The sequence below is a fragment of the Muntiacus reevesi genome, chromosome X, assembly GCF_963930625.1.
Source record: "Muntiacus reevesi chromosome X, mMunRee1.1, whole genome shotgun sequence".
Taxonomy (NCBI): Eukaryota; Metazoa; Chordata; class Mammalia; order Artiodactyla; family Cervidae; genus Muntiacus; species Muntiacus reevesi.
Window position 1 is genome coordinate 144,831,754 of NC_089271.1, and position 13,026 is coordinate 144,844,779.

Here is a 13,026-nt window from a genome sequence, read left to right on the forward strand (position 1 = left end):
AGTAAAGAAAGGAGGTAAAACATTTGAATAGAGCCCTACCTGGTAGGGCTATTAAGAAGTTAATTTTATTTTTCTCGAGAAATGAAAGATATATATGATCTTTATAGATTGGAAAGTTCAGCAAATCAGAAGGAAAAAAAAAAAAAAGGATTGGGGAAATCCCATAATTCCAGGGACCAAACAGCCAATTCTTTGCTGGAATTTGGCGGCATCTAGTGGCAAACTCAAAAGGTATAAACCTCACACAGAGAACTTTCTGGAAAATTAAAGTGAGTGCATACTTGTGTTAAGAGCACTCTGCCTGGAAATCAGAACAAGCAGGTAAGAGAGCCTCAGCCCCCACAGAAATTCGGAGTCCCTAGTGGAGGGGAAGTCTGTCATATACAGATATTCTCACCAAAAAATTGTGCCAGAATTGGACGCAACTTGGGGGTGGGGGAGGGACGGGGGAAGGAGCCAGGGTTGGGGGAAGAAAGCTATAAGGGGACAGCAAAGCTGCTTTTTGGAACTGCTAATAAGCGAATGGGGGATTTGGTTGTTAACTGCTGCTGGGCGTCGGCATAGAACGGGATTTTTGATTCGGAGATAGACGTGGGAAGAAAGTGTATTTTTAGGGTTTAAAATTAAATCGATAGGGGAGACTGAAGTTATTCTAGCGAAAACCTTTTATCTCAGTGATGGTCGCCATGAATTAATTGCTTAATTTTCCTTTTCATAAGAATAATTTTCAAACATAAAGCAGAAAAAGGATCCGCAGAGAACGCGCACGCACCCGCCCCAGAACACACACCAGCCCCGACGCTAGGGGCGCACGCCTGCGCACACCAGCCACCTCCAGCGCCACGAGGCCTGGCGTTCGCGCACACACCAACGCCAAGGCCACGCGGGCTCGCTTGCGCACAGCAGCCCTGACACCGCGCGCCCTCAGTACTCTTCACCCCCAACTCGCACACCCATCAAAACCCCCAGTCAGCTTTTATTCTTTTTTTTCTTTTTTCCTCCAGGAGTTGCGCAAGAGGTTCGGGGGCGTGGCCGCAGATTTGAGCTAGCGCTTCCCCACTCGCGGGCACCTTAGCTCATTTCCGCCCATCCTGTTTCCGCACGCCACGTAGGCACTTCCTTTCCCAGTGCGGGGGGGGAACCCACAATGCCTCCCTGCAGGAAAAAAAAAAAAAAAAGAAAGAAACCTCTGGGCAGGGGAACTCTGGGTCGTGAAAGTGGGCCACGTGAACACTCTGCCCTATAGACTTATGACCCAACCGCTGTCGCGCTTTTGGAGGGCGGGCTAAAAACTTAAGAGGGCGAACGTCATTGGTCAGAGCCCTCACTAAAGGAGGAAGGTGATTGGTTTCCTTCAAGCCTTAACGGTGAAGAAGCAGGTTGCTAGCACCCGCCTTTACTGCGGCGGAGTGTCATTACTGACGTGGTGACCTTTATCCAATCATTTGGTTATAGAACATTCTAAAACTTAGATGAGACGATTGTGATTGGCTGTAGCACATAAGCCCGCCTCCAGGGTGACGTGTCTGCCTATGGATATCAGTTGCCAGAGAAACCTGGCTTTACTATGGCGGTTGGAGAGACGGCAGTGATCACACGTCGTCTGTTGGAAAGAACTGGATCCTCGTTTCAGGTTTCGGGGTGGGGGTGGGGAGAAAGGGTTGACGATTTCCTCTTATCGTCGCGTATACAGACAAGATTAATTAATGGCTTTACGATCGGGCAGAACTAGATTCGAATTCCTACTCGCCAACGCCCAGCTTGGGCTGGCTGTTCTTTCTGTGTCTCGGTTTCCATGTTTGTAAAATGGTGATAATAATAGTATCTGCCTCAGAGACTTTCGCCTCAGAGACTTTTGCCTCAGAGGCATGTGCTGTATATTAGAGCGTATAATATACGACTGCTAGGTAATGTAATACGTATAATAACTTAATACGCAGCGTGGTTCCAGAAGATGTTAGCTATTACTGTGGAGAGAAAAACCCGCGTAATAAACTGAGAAGAAACGTAAAATTATGTAAAGTCGTTCCTTACGGTGCTTTTCCTATCACCTCCTTCCGTAAAAGAAATCGAGATACAAAAGAGACGTATCAGTCTTTACCAATGAAATAATTTATTTGGCAGTTACCTCAAGATAGCGGGGATTGGAATTTTCCGTATTGAAAAGTTAAAAAAAAAAAAAAGCGCGGGGGTGGGGAGAAACGGAGAACGAGGAATGAGAGCTAGCTGGAGATGAACCACATGCGATGAGTAGGCCTTATTTGAATCCTGATTCGGGGACACCAACTGTAAAAAAAAAAATACTTAAAGATGCATCAGGAAATTTTAAAGACGGATTCGATATTTGATTTTTCTTAAGGAATTAATGACGATGTTTTAGACGCTATAATGATATTGTGGCTATGTTTTCAAATTGCTTGTAGCTTATAGAAATAATATACGAAAATACGAATTAAACAGTAAAAGCATTCAGGCTGGCTTCAAAATACCTTGATGTCTAGGATTTGCTTCAGAATTAGCTCTGCGGTAAGGGGAAGTGGCGAGGGGCATAGATAAAACAAAATTGGCACTAAATTAATCGTTTAAGCTGAGTGATGAGTGTATGGGATTCCTTGTGGTGTTCTGTCTTCCTTGGTATATGTTTGAATTTTTCCATAATAAAATACAGAAAGTCAGCTATTCAGTGCTCTTGAGAAAAACAAGAGTGTGGGGGGGGGGGCGAGCAGTGGGTGGGGTTACAGATAAAACAAGATGGCCTTCAGTTGGTTGAACCTGGATGATAGATTCGCAGAGGTTTATATTATTCCCCTACATTTTTATCCATTTGAAATTATCCTTAATAAAACTTAGAAAAAAGCAGAAACAGATTATCAGAAATCATGGTAAATGTACAATAAGGTATATTTGAAAATGTAGCCACAAGAAAGGGGAAAAACATATGTTTTTTATCAGCTTTGGTGTCCTTTGTGTATGTTAAAATGCATTGATGGAAAACAAAACGTTCATCTCATATCTTTATTTTATGTCCTTTGCTGTCCCCTTGTTTGACCTCCTAGACTACCATCAGAAAAGCTAAGTTTGCTGTGTAGTGAGGATCAGCTCTGATCCTGATTGCAGAACATCCCTCATTACAGAATCTTGGGTAAGTGCCTCCCTTCTCCTGGCCTCAGTTCTCAAACAAGATAATTCCACATAACCTTCCTAACTGTCTAGGAATATTTTGAGGATTAATAAGGGCCTGTCGAGGAAAGCACTCTACATTCTAAGAATGGAAGGATGGAGCTAAGTCCATCTGTGCTTTCAGTATAGAAAGTGCCTAAACATCAGTGGGCCCTGTAATCTTATATTCCTTGGTAAAGGATACTTTCTAATTGATCCCCTACAGTTAGAGCCATACATCTATATATTTTTTTAAGTTGGTGGCATTTCATATGCAGCATAATTTAGTGGTCAAGAGCAAATACTGCCTGAATTTAAATCCTGGTTCTGCCACTTACTGTAGGATCCTGGGCAGAATACTTACTCACTTTGTCTGTAAAGTTTCTCATCTGTAAAATAAAGATAATAATGGTTCCTACTTCATTGGATTATTGAGGAAATTACATGTAAATTGTTTGGCACATATAAGTAGTTGATTTAATTAATCATTGTGACTATTAGTCCCTCTGGTACATCCTGTTTTACACACTTGTCCATGTGCACACACGCACACACGTGCTAATAAAAGCAATAGATACCTTTTTGGAGTTGTTAATAATAATAATAATACTGTTGGTTTCTCTCCTGATTTTCCAGAAGCAGCGGTTACTACTAGAACTGAATTCTGAAATTATAACTTCTGACTTATCCTAACACTCTAGAAAGGTATTGAGTATGTTGATCACACTTATTTATAAGGGAATTTCTAAGAACTGTAATTTTAACTAGCGAATCAAAACCATATTCAGTCTGCTAACAGGTTTTATATTATTCCTCTTTTGTCTCAGACTCAAAAAATAATGTTTTTTGAAATGTTCCAAGATCCAGAATTGATATAAATGTAACTGACATGGTGTATATGCATTTAAAGATTTATTCCAACAAACCATTGGATTTGTTCACATTCATTTCTGACACAGTCATACACAAAAATGTCAGTAAATGGAGTCTGTATTCCTGAATAGCCCATCATTTGCATGAGGAGATGAAAGAAGGTTTTTCAGTCTCCTGACAGCTTTATTTTCCCATGGAGTCACTATATTTTCTTTTCTACTTTTTTTCTCCTTCTGAAAGCTAAGTTGCAGAGGAGGGCACACTGCCCTGGTGGGAAAGATGCAATAAATTGGAAGGTGGAGGGCACAGAATCCCTTATGGGAGGCTAATTGGAGAATGATTAAAGGTTAAAGAGAGAGAGGTGGACTGTTAGGCCAGTAGCAGCCCAGAGAACGCAAGGGTCAAGGTAACCTGAAGGAGCCTCAAGGAGGAAAAGGACCTTGACCTGGGCCTCTGAGGATGGACAGAATCTATAAGGGGAGAAGGAAAGCAGTCCCAATGGTATGCATACAAAGTATATGATATACAATGCTTAAGTCCAGCTGTATGTTAGAACCATGAATAAGAATGGATCAGAAAATCAGGATTTTAAATATGCATATTTTAGTGTAAATCTTTAGTCACTTAATTGATATGTGAATCAGTCTCATAATATAAAAAGCTAAAATATTACAGAGTAGGCCCAGGTTTCCTTTTCTCACGCCCCCATTTCTCTTACTCTCCCTAGAGTTAACCACTATATTATCAGTTCTATTTCCTTCTAGATCTCTAAATTATATACCTGTTTAAAAATGTATATGGATATATATGTATATATATATATAAAATATTGTTTGGTGTTTTCTTTTACATAAATATGATATCATATTATAGATATTGTTTTACAACTTGCCTGGGATGTCTTCATGTCCATTATAGAGTTGTTTGATTCCATTCACAGTGGCATTCCTTTAACTAGTATGATAGTCCATATAAAGGGTAAACCATGTTTTGTTTTGCCAAATCACTATTAATAGTCCTCCAGGTTGACTCCAGTGATTTTCTGTTTCATTTATACTGCACCAAACATCCTTGGAACCCCTGTACAAGTGTTAATTCCAGGGCAATATTTATGTCTTTAAATTATGATGATTAAACCAGTGTTGATACTGGTGGGAGAAGAGACATCATTATGACAGACTAGATGACCTAGAAACAGTGCTACCTTTAAAAATGGAATAATCAAAAATCATTGGAAACTACCTTTAAAGACCTGTATAATTTAGAATGTTATAAATCAATTCAAATCAGTGGGGAAAGGATAGGCTCTATTAATTAGAAAAAATTAGGCATAATATTTGGAAGAAACTATAAAATACTGAGAGATAATACAGGAAGTCATTTAGAATATTGATTTGGGAGTATTTTCCCCAGGCATGACATGCCAGAGTCCACAAAGGGAAAAGTTGACACATTTGTGTTTTTATACACACACAGTGACCCACTTAGAAGAAGAATGACAGTTTGGAAAAAATATTACTAACATACAAAAAAACCCAGTGTTTAATTATTAGAAGTCAATAAAAGGCAAAACATATTAGAAACGGGGACAAAATATGAGACAGATATGTACAAATATCTGAACATATGTTCAATATCACACAAATTCAAATAAAAATACCTTCCTACATACGAGATTCCTTCCCCTCTTTTTTTTTTTCCAAGAAGATGTTTATCCAGTGTTGCTGAAGTTGTGGGTGAATAAACCTAACATTTTTGCTGGGAGTACAAATTAAAACAGTTCTTCACAAGGTATATTTACCTCTTAAGTCATCAAAGTTGTAAATAAGCAAATCCTTTGAGCAATTGAGAATGCCCTTCTGAATACTTAGTTAATACGCTAATATATCTGTACACTGATATCTATTAACATTTCTGTAATAATGAAGTGTTGGAAACAGCCTAAATGTTACATTTATATGGGACTGGCTAAATTATACTATGTGGAGATTGTAGAATGATGTGGATGTTAAAAAGAATGAGCTAAGTATGTGGCCATAGATGCCTGTGATTAAGTGAGAAAACGTGAGGGGCAATATGTGTCTCACCTTTGTCAAGACAAAGTGAATCCATGATACATGATCCCAGTATGTATGTAACAGACACATTTAGTTTCAAAAGTAGGTTTCTGTGTAAATGTGTACATAAAAACATTTGAAGACATATTCTGAGATCAGGGAAGGGAGGTGGTAAGAGGATGCCCATATCTTTATATATTTTTGGTGTTTATAATTATGTAATAGTTTTACTCAAATGCTACCACAAAATGAATTACTTGGGAATATAGATTTTCAGCTCACAACTTAAATAGTTTTTGGGTGGGTTGAGGAATTAATATATTAAAAAATCCATTAAAATGTCATCGATTTTTAAGCTTAATGGAAAAACCACATATTTTATCATATACATCTTTAAAATCTCATAGACACTATAAACTGGAGGAAATATTTGCCCAGATGTGACAGTTGATAAGCAACTGTAAAAAACTCTTTTAAGAACCAACTCAAAATGAATAGAGGACATGTAAAATATAACTGGCCAGGAAACACATTTTTTAAAATACCAAGACAGCTAATAAAAGAAATACAAGCATCTGTTTTCCTTATCAGGTTACAGTGCAGACCAGAGTTGTGAGATTGAAAATTGGTACAATTTGTGAGGGAAGTAATTTGGCAGCCTATTACCTTTTAACCTACTAAATCCACATCTGGGGGCAAAAAATCCTTTAATTACAGAATAAATTGAGGAGGAGGATCACTTTCCAGAAAGAGGGTGGTTAAATAAAGTATGCCCATTTGGTTTACTCTCATACAGCTCTCAAGATGTATGCATATTCCAGCCTTATTTACATGGGGAAATGATCCGTCAAAATAGCAAGGTTTTAAATATCTAAGATTTGATACCAGGATGAGGTTACCTTAAAGTATTTACACAGAAATGGAAGATAGAAAACTAAGGCAAACATACAAACATGTTTTCTCTGGCATACCCTAGAACTGACATGTAGGGAACAAGTGGGAAAATATTTGATGACCATCATTCTTAATTTGTGCTTCCATTTTCCCCATGTGTTGAATCATCTCCTCACTGATTCACTAATGTATACCCAGAAGGGACCTAAGTGCTGCTGCAGAAAGTGAGAGATACATATTACACAAAGCTTATGGCAAGTGGAGATACGTGGTGTAGTTCCATAAGCAGAACAGGTGAAACATTTAAGTAAATATTAAGTCATGGAGTACTGACAGCTCATATGGTATCAGAGATGGGGTTAGAGTAGTTAGGAAATTTAATGGGACTTTTCCTGGTAGTTAGATGAGGTAGATGAAGGGAGGAAGCATGATGCAAGTAACAAGTCAGTACACCAAGTCAGTAAACAAAATTAAACTCAGAAACTGGCAGATTCAGTTTAAAACAGCTCAAAGCAATGTGTAGTGCTAACATTTTTAATGAGGAATGTCCACAGCACGTATGTCACCAAGTGATGGAGTGATGTAAACTTCTAGCAAGGGAGGTGCAAAGTGCAGTGACCCTAATAATAAGTTTGTATTACAAGTAGGAGACAGACATCAAAAGGATGGTTTTTCCTCCCTTTGATATCTGGCTTCTGACTCCAGGTAGTAATAGTTACTTGATCTGTGGGATACTCAGGTGAAAATAAAGGTGCTGAGGCCATTCTAAGAAAGCCTGCTTCCTTGGCTTTATTCAGTCTGAGCACAAACCTGGGTATTTTCCTGTCTGATGTCAGACATTTCATTCAACTTTGGACTTGATATGAATAATAGAATTTGTAGAGAATGATGAAACTCACCCACTTAATGAAAACCACATATAAATCCTTATGGTTTTCTTTGCATAAATAAATGTAATCAATGCCAAGAATATACAGGAGGTTCAGCAGTCATTCTTAGGTTCCTCAGTAAGGAATTGCTGATGACCAGTGTGACGTCCAAAAGACTTCTCTGCAGCCTTGCTCCACTTCTGTGTGTTTTACATTCTGCTTGGCACTGGGCCATCTCGCTTTTTTTAGTTGTTATTTTAACTGTCCCCTTGTTTGTGGAAGCTCTGCCCATTATTTCTCAGGTTTTCTGAATATCACCTCTATTACTTAACTAAACTCTTATATCCTCACATACTGTGTCCCCTCTGTCCCCATTACAGTAAAATTTTTGTAAGAAACATTTTGTAAGCTTAGTTGCTTACGATGTAATATCATGAAACACTAACCACATCTCATCTTTCACAGGATGTGTCTATATATCCCTCTCAGCCAGAAGGTTCTGATTCGTACAGGGTCAGTGTCTGTATTCACAGATTTTGATGCTGAGGAGCACCTTTGCTCAGATTTCTGCTGAGAGCTTTGTGTTCTGTCAGAGGAAATCATATGCTTAGTGATAGCACCCAGGCCTCTTGCCAATAACTGACTTCCCTGATGCAGGGCTCTAGTTTTCTAGTGTTACTTACCTCATTTCCCCTTCAGGGATTCCCTGACACCTGCTCACATAATCTCAGGGGGTCTAGCAATTGGCAAAAGGGCTTTTTCTATGGGTTAAAATTGTGGTTACCAGAGAAACCTGGTTTCAGGCTTGTCCACCATCATATCTCGTTCTTTCCCAGAGGGTAGGCACTCTGGTTTTAATAGTCTGGTATTTATTCATCTAGATACTTTCTGATGTACTTTTATACACATCAGTTTAAAACACGGAAGTTGGACCTCACTGTTCATAAGAACTGTCTAAAACATGCCTATTTCTCCACTTGGGCTATTTTTGGGATCCTGTTGTACACATTATACATTATGCAACTTGCCTGTTTACCTAATAGTGTATAATTGAACATCATCCCACATCAGTACATGAATCTGCTTAATTCATTTGAATGTTCTTCCGTGGTGTGCATACATCATACTTTGTATTGTCATTTCCCTATTGAAGAATATTTAGGTGTTTCCAGTTCTTCAGTATTCCAAATACCACTGCAGTGAACATCCTTGTATCCTTATAAACATATGCAGATACTCCTGCAAGGTACTGTGTTGGCTGTTCAGCCACATCGTATTTATGAAATTCTTACCTAGGGGTAATTCGCCACACTCCATAGATGAAAGAGGCCAAGAAAGCTTAACATATCTTGCCCAGAGCCTCACAACTCATAAATGACAGCCTAACTGAAGTAGAACTATGTCTAACAGCAGAACCCATGTGTTTTCTCTGCTATCACAATTATAAACCACATGTTTTTAAGTTAGATTATTTTTTCTTTTTCCTGGATTTCACAAAAGGTCATTGTTGATGCCTACTTTCCCTTTCTAGGTTGTGTCTCTCACCTCATCTCCACGACCATCCCAGAAGATCTATAAGATTCCATCTGGGAAAACACTAGGAGTTCTTGGCAGGGAAAGAAGAGGATTGCGTAAGTCAAAGGACTTTGTTTAATCTGTCATTCAGTAAGAATCCCAGAACACTGTTGTTTTCATCTTTATCTCACTAACCCTCTCTGCTGCATTTTATAGTGTAAACCATCTTTTTCCATCTTGAAATTCTCAACTGTTTTGGATTCCAAAATAACATTGTCCTAATTCTCCTATGGCTGCTCTGACCATTTTTGCTTGGTTTTTTATTTTTTATTTTTTGTAGTCCTCTCTGCTCATCCCTTAAGTATCATTCTTTCTTAGGTTTGTCCAGAATTCTAGACTTGTTCAGTTCTTCCTCTATCCTCCATGAACGATTTCTATTCCTATCTATATGATGATTACACTCAGGTCTCCATTTCTGCTTCTGATCTCTCACCTAAGCGTTAAAGTCACATGTTTAACTGCATACCTCACACTTACTAGGTCTATACCAAACTTCTTTCCTCTGCAGTCTGTTTCCTCCTCTTCTAGATGCAGTCTTATTTGGTGATAATACTATGATCTAATCACCCATTCTCAAAACCCTGGCAGTCATCACTGACTTGATCCCTCACCAGTTATCACCTCCAACAAGCTATCGCTGAAAGTAGCATTAGGTACCATTTCTTGCTTGCTCCAAAAATATCCTGTGTTTATAACTAACACTATACTAACTTTGTTGTTTCATAATCATCACTTTAGATATTCGAATCCCTAGTACCTAGCATAATACCTGTTCCAAAGTACATAAGCAGTAATATATGAAGACTAACTTGAATGAATGAATTGACTTGTTTCCTATTTTATTACTAATTCCAAACTAACCATTAAAAATTAGTGCTTTTACTAATTCATTAATTACTCAGACCTAAAATTGTAGGGCCACCTTTGACTCATCTCTCTCCTTCATTTACCAAGTTCTATATTCACTTTCTCTTGACTGTCATCAGCCTAGTTCAGGCCTACCTGGACTTAGACAAAAACTTTTGCTGGTATGCATTTTGCTTCCAGGCAGCTAAATTAATCTTTCTTGTTTCTTTTGTCTTGTCATTTTTCCTGTTCAGAAATAACTGAATTTCACCTCCACTGCCTTTTGTAGTTTATTTCATTCTTTCTCTGAAATTATATTCCTACCTTTTGAGTGACATCAAAAACCTAATTTATGGGCAGGTCTGATGAATGATTGGGTAAGCTGAGAGTAGTGGGTGGGGGGTAGTGATTATCAAAAAGCGAGCGAAGAGGTAGTAAGTCACGAACAATTAATTGGTTGGCCCTGAAATAGGATTTGAAAGCCAGATTCCAAGAGAGTAGTGTGTGTTGTGCTTTAATAGGCCTTTAGGAAGCACTCTGTGTTCAAGGTCTCCATAGAAAACAACCAAATAAAATGCTTTATGTATTACAGTGGTTGGACTAAAAACAGGGTTGAATGAGTTCCAGAAAGCAGGGTTCTCAAACTCGTGGACACCAATCTGCCGAAGAAGACAATTTCAAAAAACCAACTAGAAGCAACATGCAAAGAAGTAAAATGAGAGGGACATCTGGAAAGAAGACAGCTGGTCCCCAGCAGAAGAATCTGGAAGCAGCACTCCCAGGCAGATGGGGGGGTCGCTCTGCTGAGAACCCTCCATCAGGATCGGTGAGGAAGACCAGAAAGAACAAACAGAAGACCCCTGGGAACGGAGATGGTGGCAGCACCAGCGAAGCACCCCAGCCACCTCGGAAGAAAAGGGCCCGGGCAGACCCCACAGTTGAAAGTGAGGATGCTTTTAAGAATAGAATGGAAGTTAAGGTGAAGATTCCAGAAGAATTAAAACCATGGCTTGTTGAGGACTGGGACTTAGTCACCAGGCAGAAGCAACTTTTCCAACTCCCAGCCAAGAAAAACGTGGATACTATTTTGGAAGAATACGCCAACTGCAAAAGATCACAAGGCAATGTTGACAACAAGGAGTATGCAGTTAATGAGGTGGTGGGAGGGATAAAAGAGTATTTCAACGTGATGTTGGGCACCCAGCTGCTCTACAAATTTGAGAGGCCCCAGTATGCTGAAATTCTCTTGGCTCACCCTGATGCGCCAATGTCCCAGGTTTATGGGGCACCACACCTCCTGAGATTATTTGTAAGAATTGGGGCAATGTTGGCATACACACCCCTTGATGAGAAGAGCCTTGCATTATTGTTGGGCTATTTGCATGATTTCCTGAAATACCTGGCAAAAAATGCTGCGTCTCTGTTCACTGCCAGTGATTATAAAGTGGCTTCTGCTGAGTACCACCGCAAAGCCCTGTGAGGGTCTGCTGACCACTCACTGTTACGTCTGGTATCTGTAAACGCTCTTTTTGTTCTTAGTCTTTTTCTTGTATAATTGATACTCTTTAAAATCGTTAATGTATAACAGGGCTTATGTTTCAGTTTGTTTTCTGTTTTCTCCTAAACAGAAAATAAAAGGAGTGTAAGCTCCTTTTCTCATTTCAAAGTTGCTACCAGTGTATGCAGTAATTAGACAAAGAAGAAACATTCAGTAGAACATTTTATTGCCTAGTTGACAACATTGCTTGAATGCTGGTGGTTCTATCCCTTTGACACTACACGATTTTCTAATATGTGTTAATGCTACGTGAAAAATGCCCTGATTCCTAGTGCCAAAGGTTCAACTTAATGTATATACCCGAAAAACCCATGCATTTGTGCTTTTTTTTATGGTGCTTGAAGTAAAACAGCCCATCCTCTGCAAGTCCATCTATGTTGTTCCTTAGGCATTCATTCTATCTTTGCTCAAGTTGTTGAAGGATGGTGGTTTGTTTCATGGTTTTTGTATTTGAGTCTAATGCACGTTCTAACATGATAGAGGCAATGCATTATTGTGTAGCCATGGTTTTCCGGAGAGGTTGATATTTTAGGAATCGTATTTCAGATCTTAAATAAAATTTGTTTCTAAATTTCAAAGCAAGCAATTTGCAGTGTGTCTTTAATGTTACTGAGCCTGAGAAGTCAGCAGGCTCAGGAAAGATCTAGGTGGTACTGAAGGAGAGAGTTTTGACTCCTAGTGAAAGAATTCCTTTTATTGTTGGGTATAGCAGCTGGGAGTGCACCCTGCCAGGTCAGCTCCCCTTCTCTCCCCTCTGTGTGACTGCTCAGGGTGGAATTGCTTTCTACTGATGCTTATAAGAGCAACTTTAGTTCCTGAGGCCCCTTGTCGCTATGAGTTGGGCTGGTATAATAGGATATTTAATGGGTACTGCAACACTCCTTTAAAGTTAGGCAGAGCTTTGCTGTTTCCCACCAGAGGAAGCATGGGCAGCCATCTCCAGCATTAGACATACTTGTAGATTTGGGACCAAGGATGGCAGCTTTCCCAGCTCCAGCATTGATGCCATGTTCCCAAAGCTTTAATAATCCCTTGCACATAAGATTAGGAATCCTAGAGTTAGGGAGTCTATGGAGAAGAGGGACAGTGTTGGACACCTATGATGATAAATCCATCTTTTGTGAAAACCCCCTAGTCAAATCAAGTTTTGCTTCACAACACTGTTACTTCTTTAGTGAAAAAAGTATTCTATGGT

General features: G+C 39.3%; 1 protein-coding gene across 4 annotated transcripts; it reads left to right on the plus strand.

The window, feature by feature from the left end:
* Nucleotides 1–214: 214 nt before the first annotated feature.
* Nucleotides 215–12,409, plus strand: MORF4L2 (mortality factor 4 like 2). 4 transcript variants are annotated; one of them, XM_065914963.1, is made up of 5 exons: nucleotides 215–321; nucleotides 3,057–3,142; nucleotides 3,796–3,864; nucleotides 9,384–9,483; nucleotides 10,866–12,409. In XM_065914963.1, the coding sequence occupies exon 5, from the start codon at nucleotides 10,890–10,892 to the stop codon at nucleotides 11,751–11,753; it is 864 nt and encodes a 287-aa protein (XP_065771035.1). In that variant the 5' UTR covers nucleotides 215–321; nucleotides 3,057–3,142; nucleotides 3,796–3,864; nucleotides 9,384–9,483; nucleotides 10,866–10,889; the 3' UTR covers nucleotides 11,754–12,409. The 4 variants fall into 4 exon arrangements, with proteins under 4 accessions (XP_065771035.1, XP_065771037.1, XP_065771034.1 ...); XM_065914962.1 differs by lacking the exon at nucleotides 215–321 and adding an exon at nucleotides 1,477–1,633; XM_065914965.1 differs by lacking the exon at nucleotides 3,796–3,864.
* Nucleotides 12,410–13,026: the final 617 nt, after the last annotated feature.

What these genes read in the sequence shown, in the direction of transcription:
- MORF4L2 (XM_065914963.1), top strand. Translation starts at nt 10,890, where the DNA reads ATGAGTTCCAGAAAGCAGGGTTCTCAAACTCGTGGACACCAATCTGCC.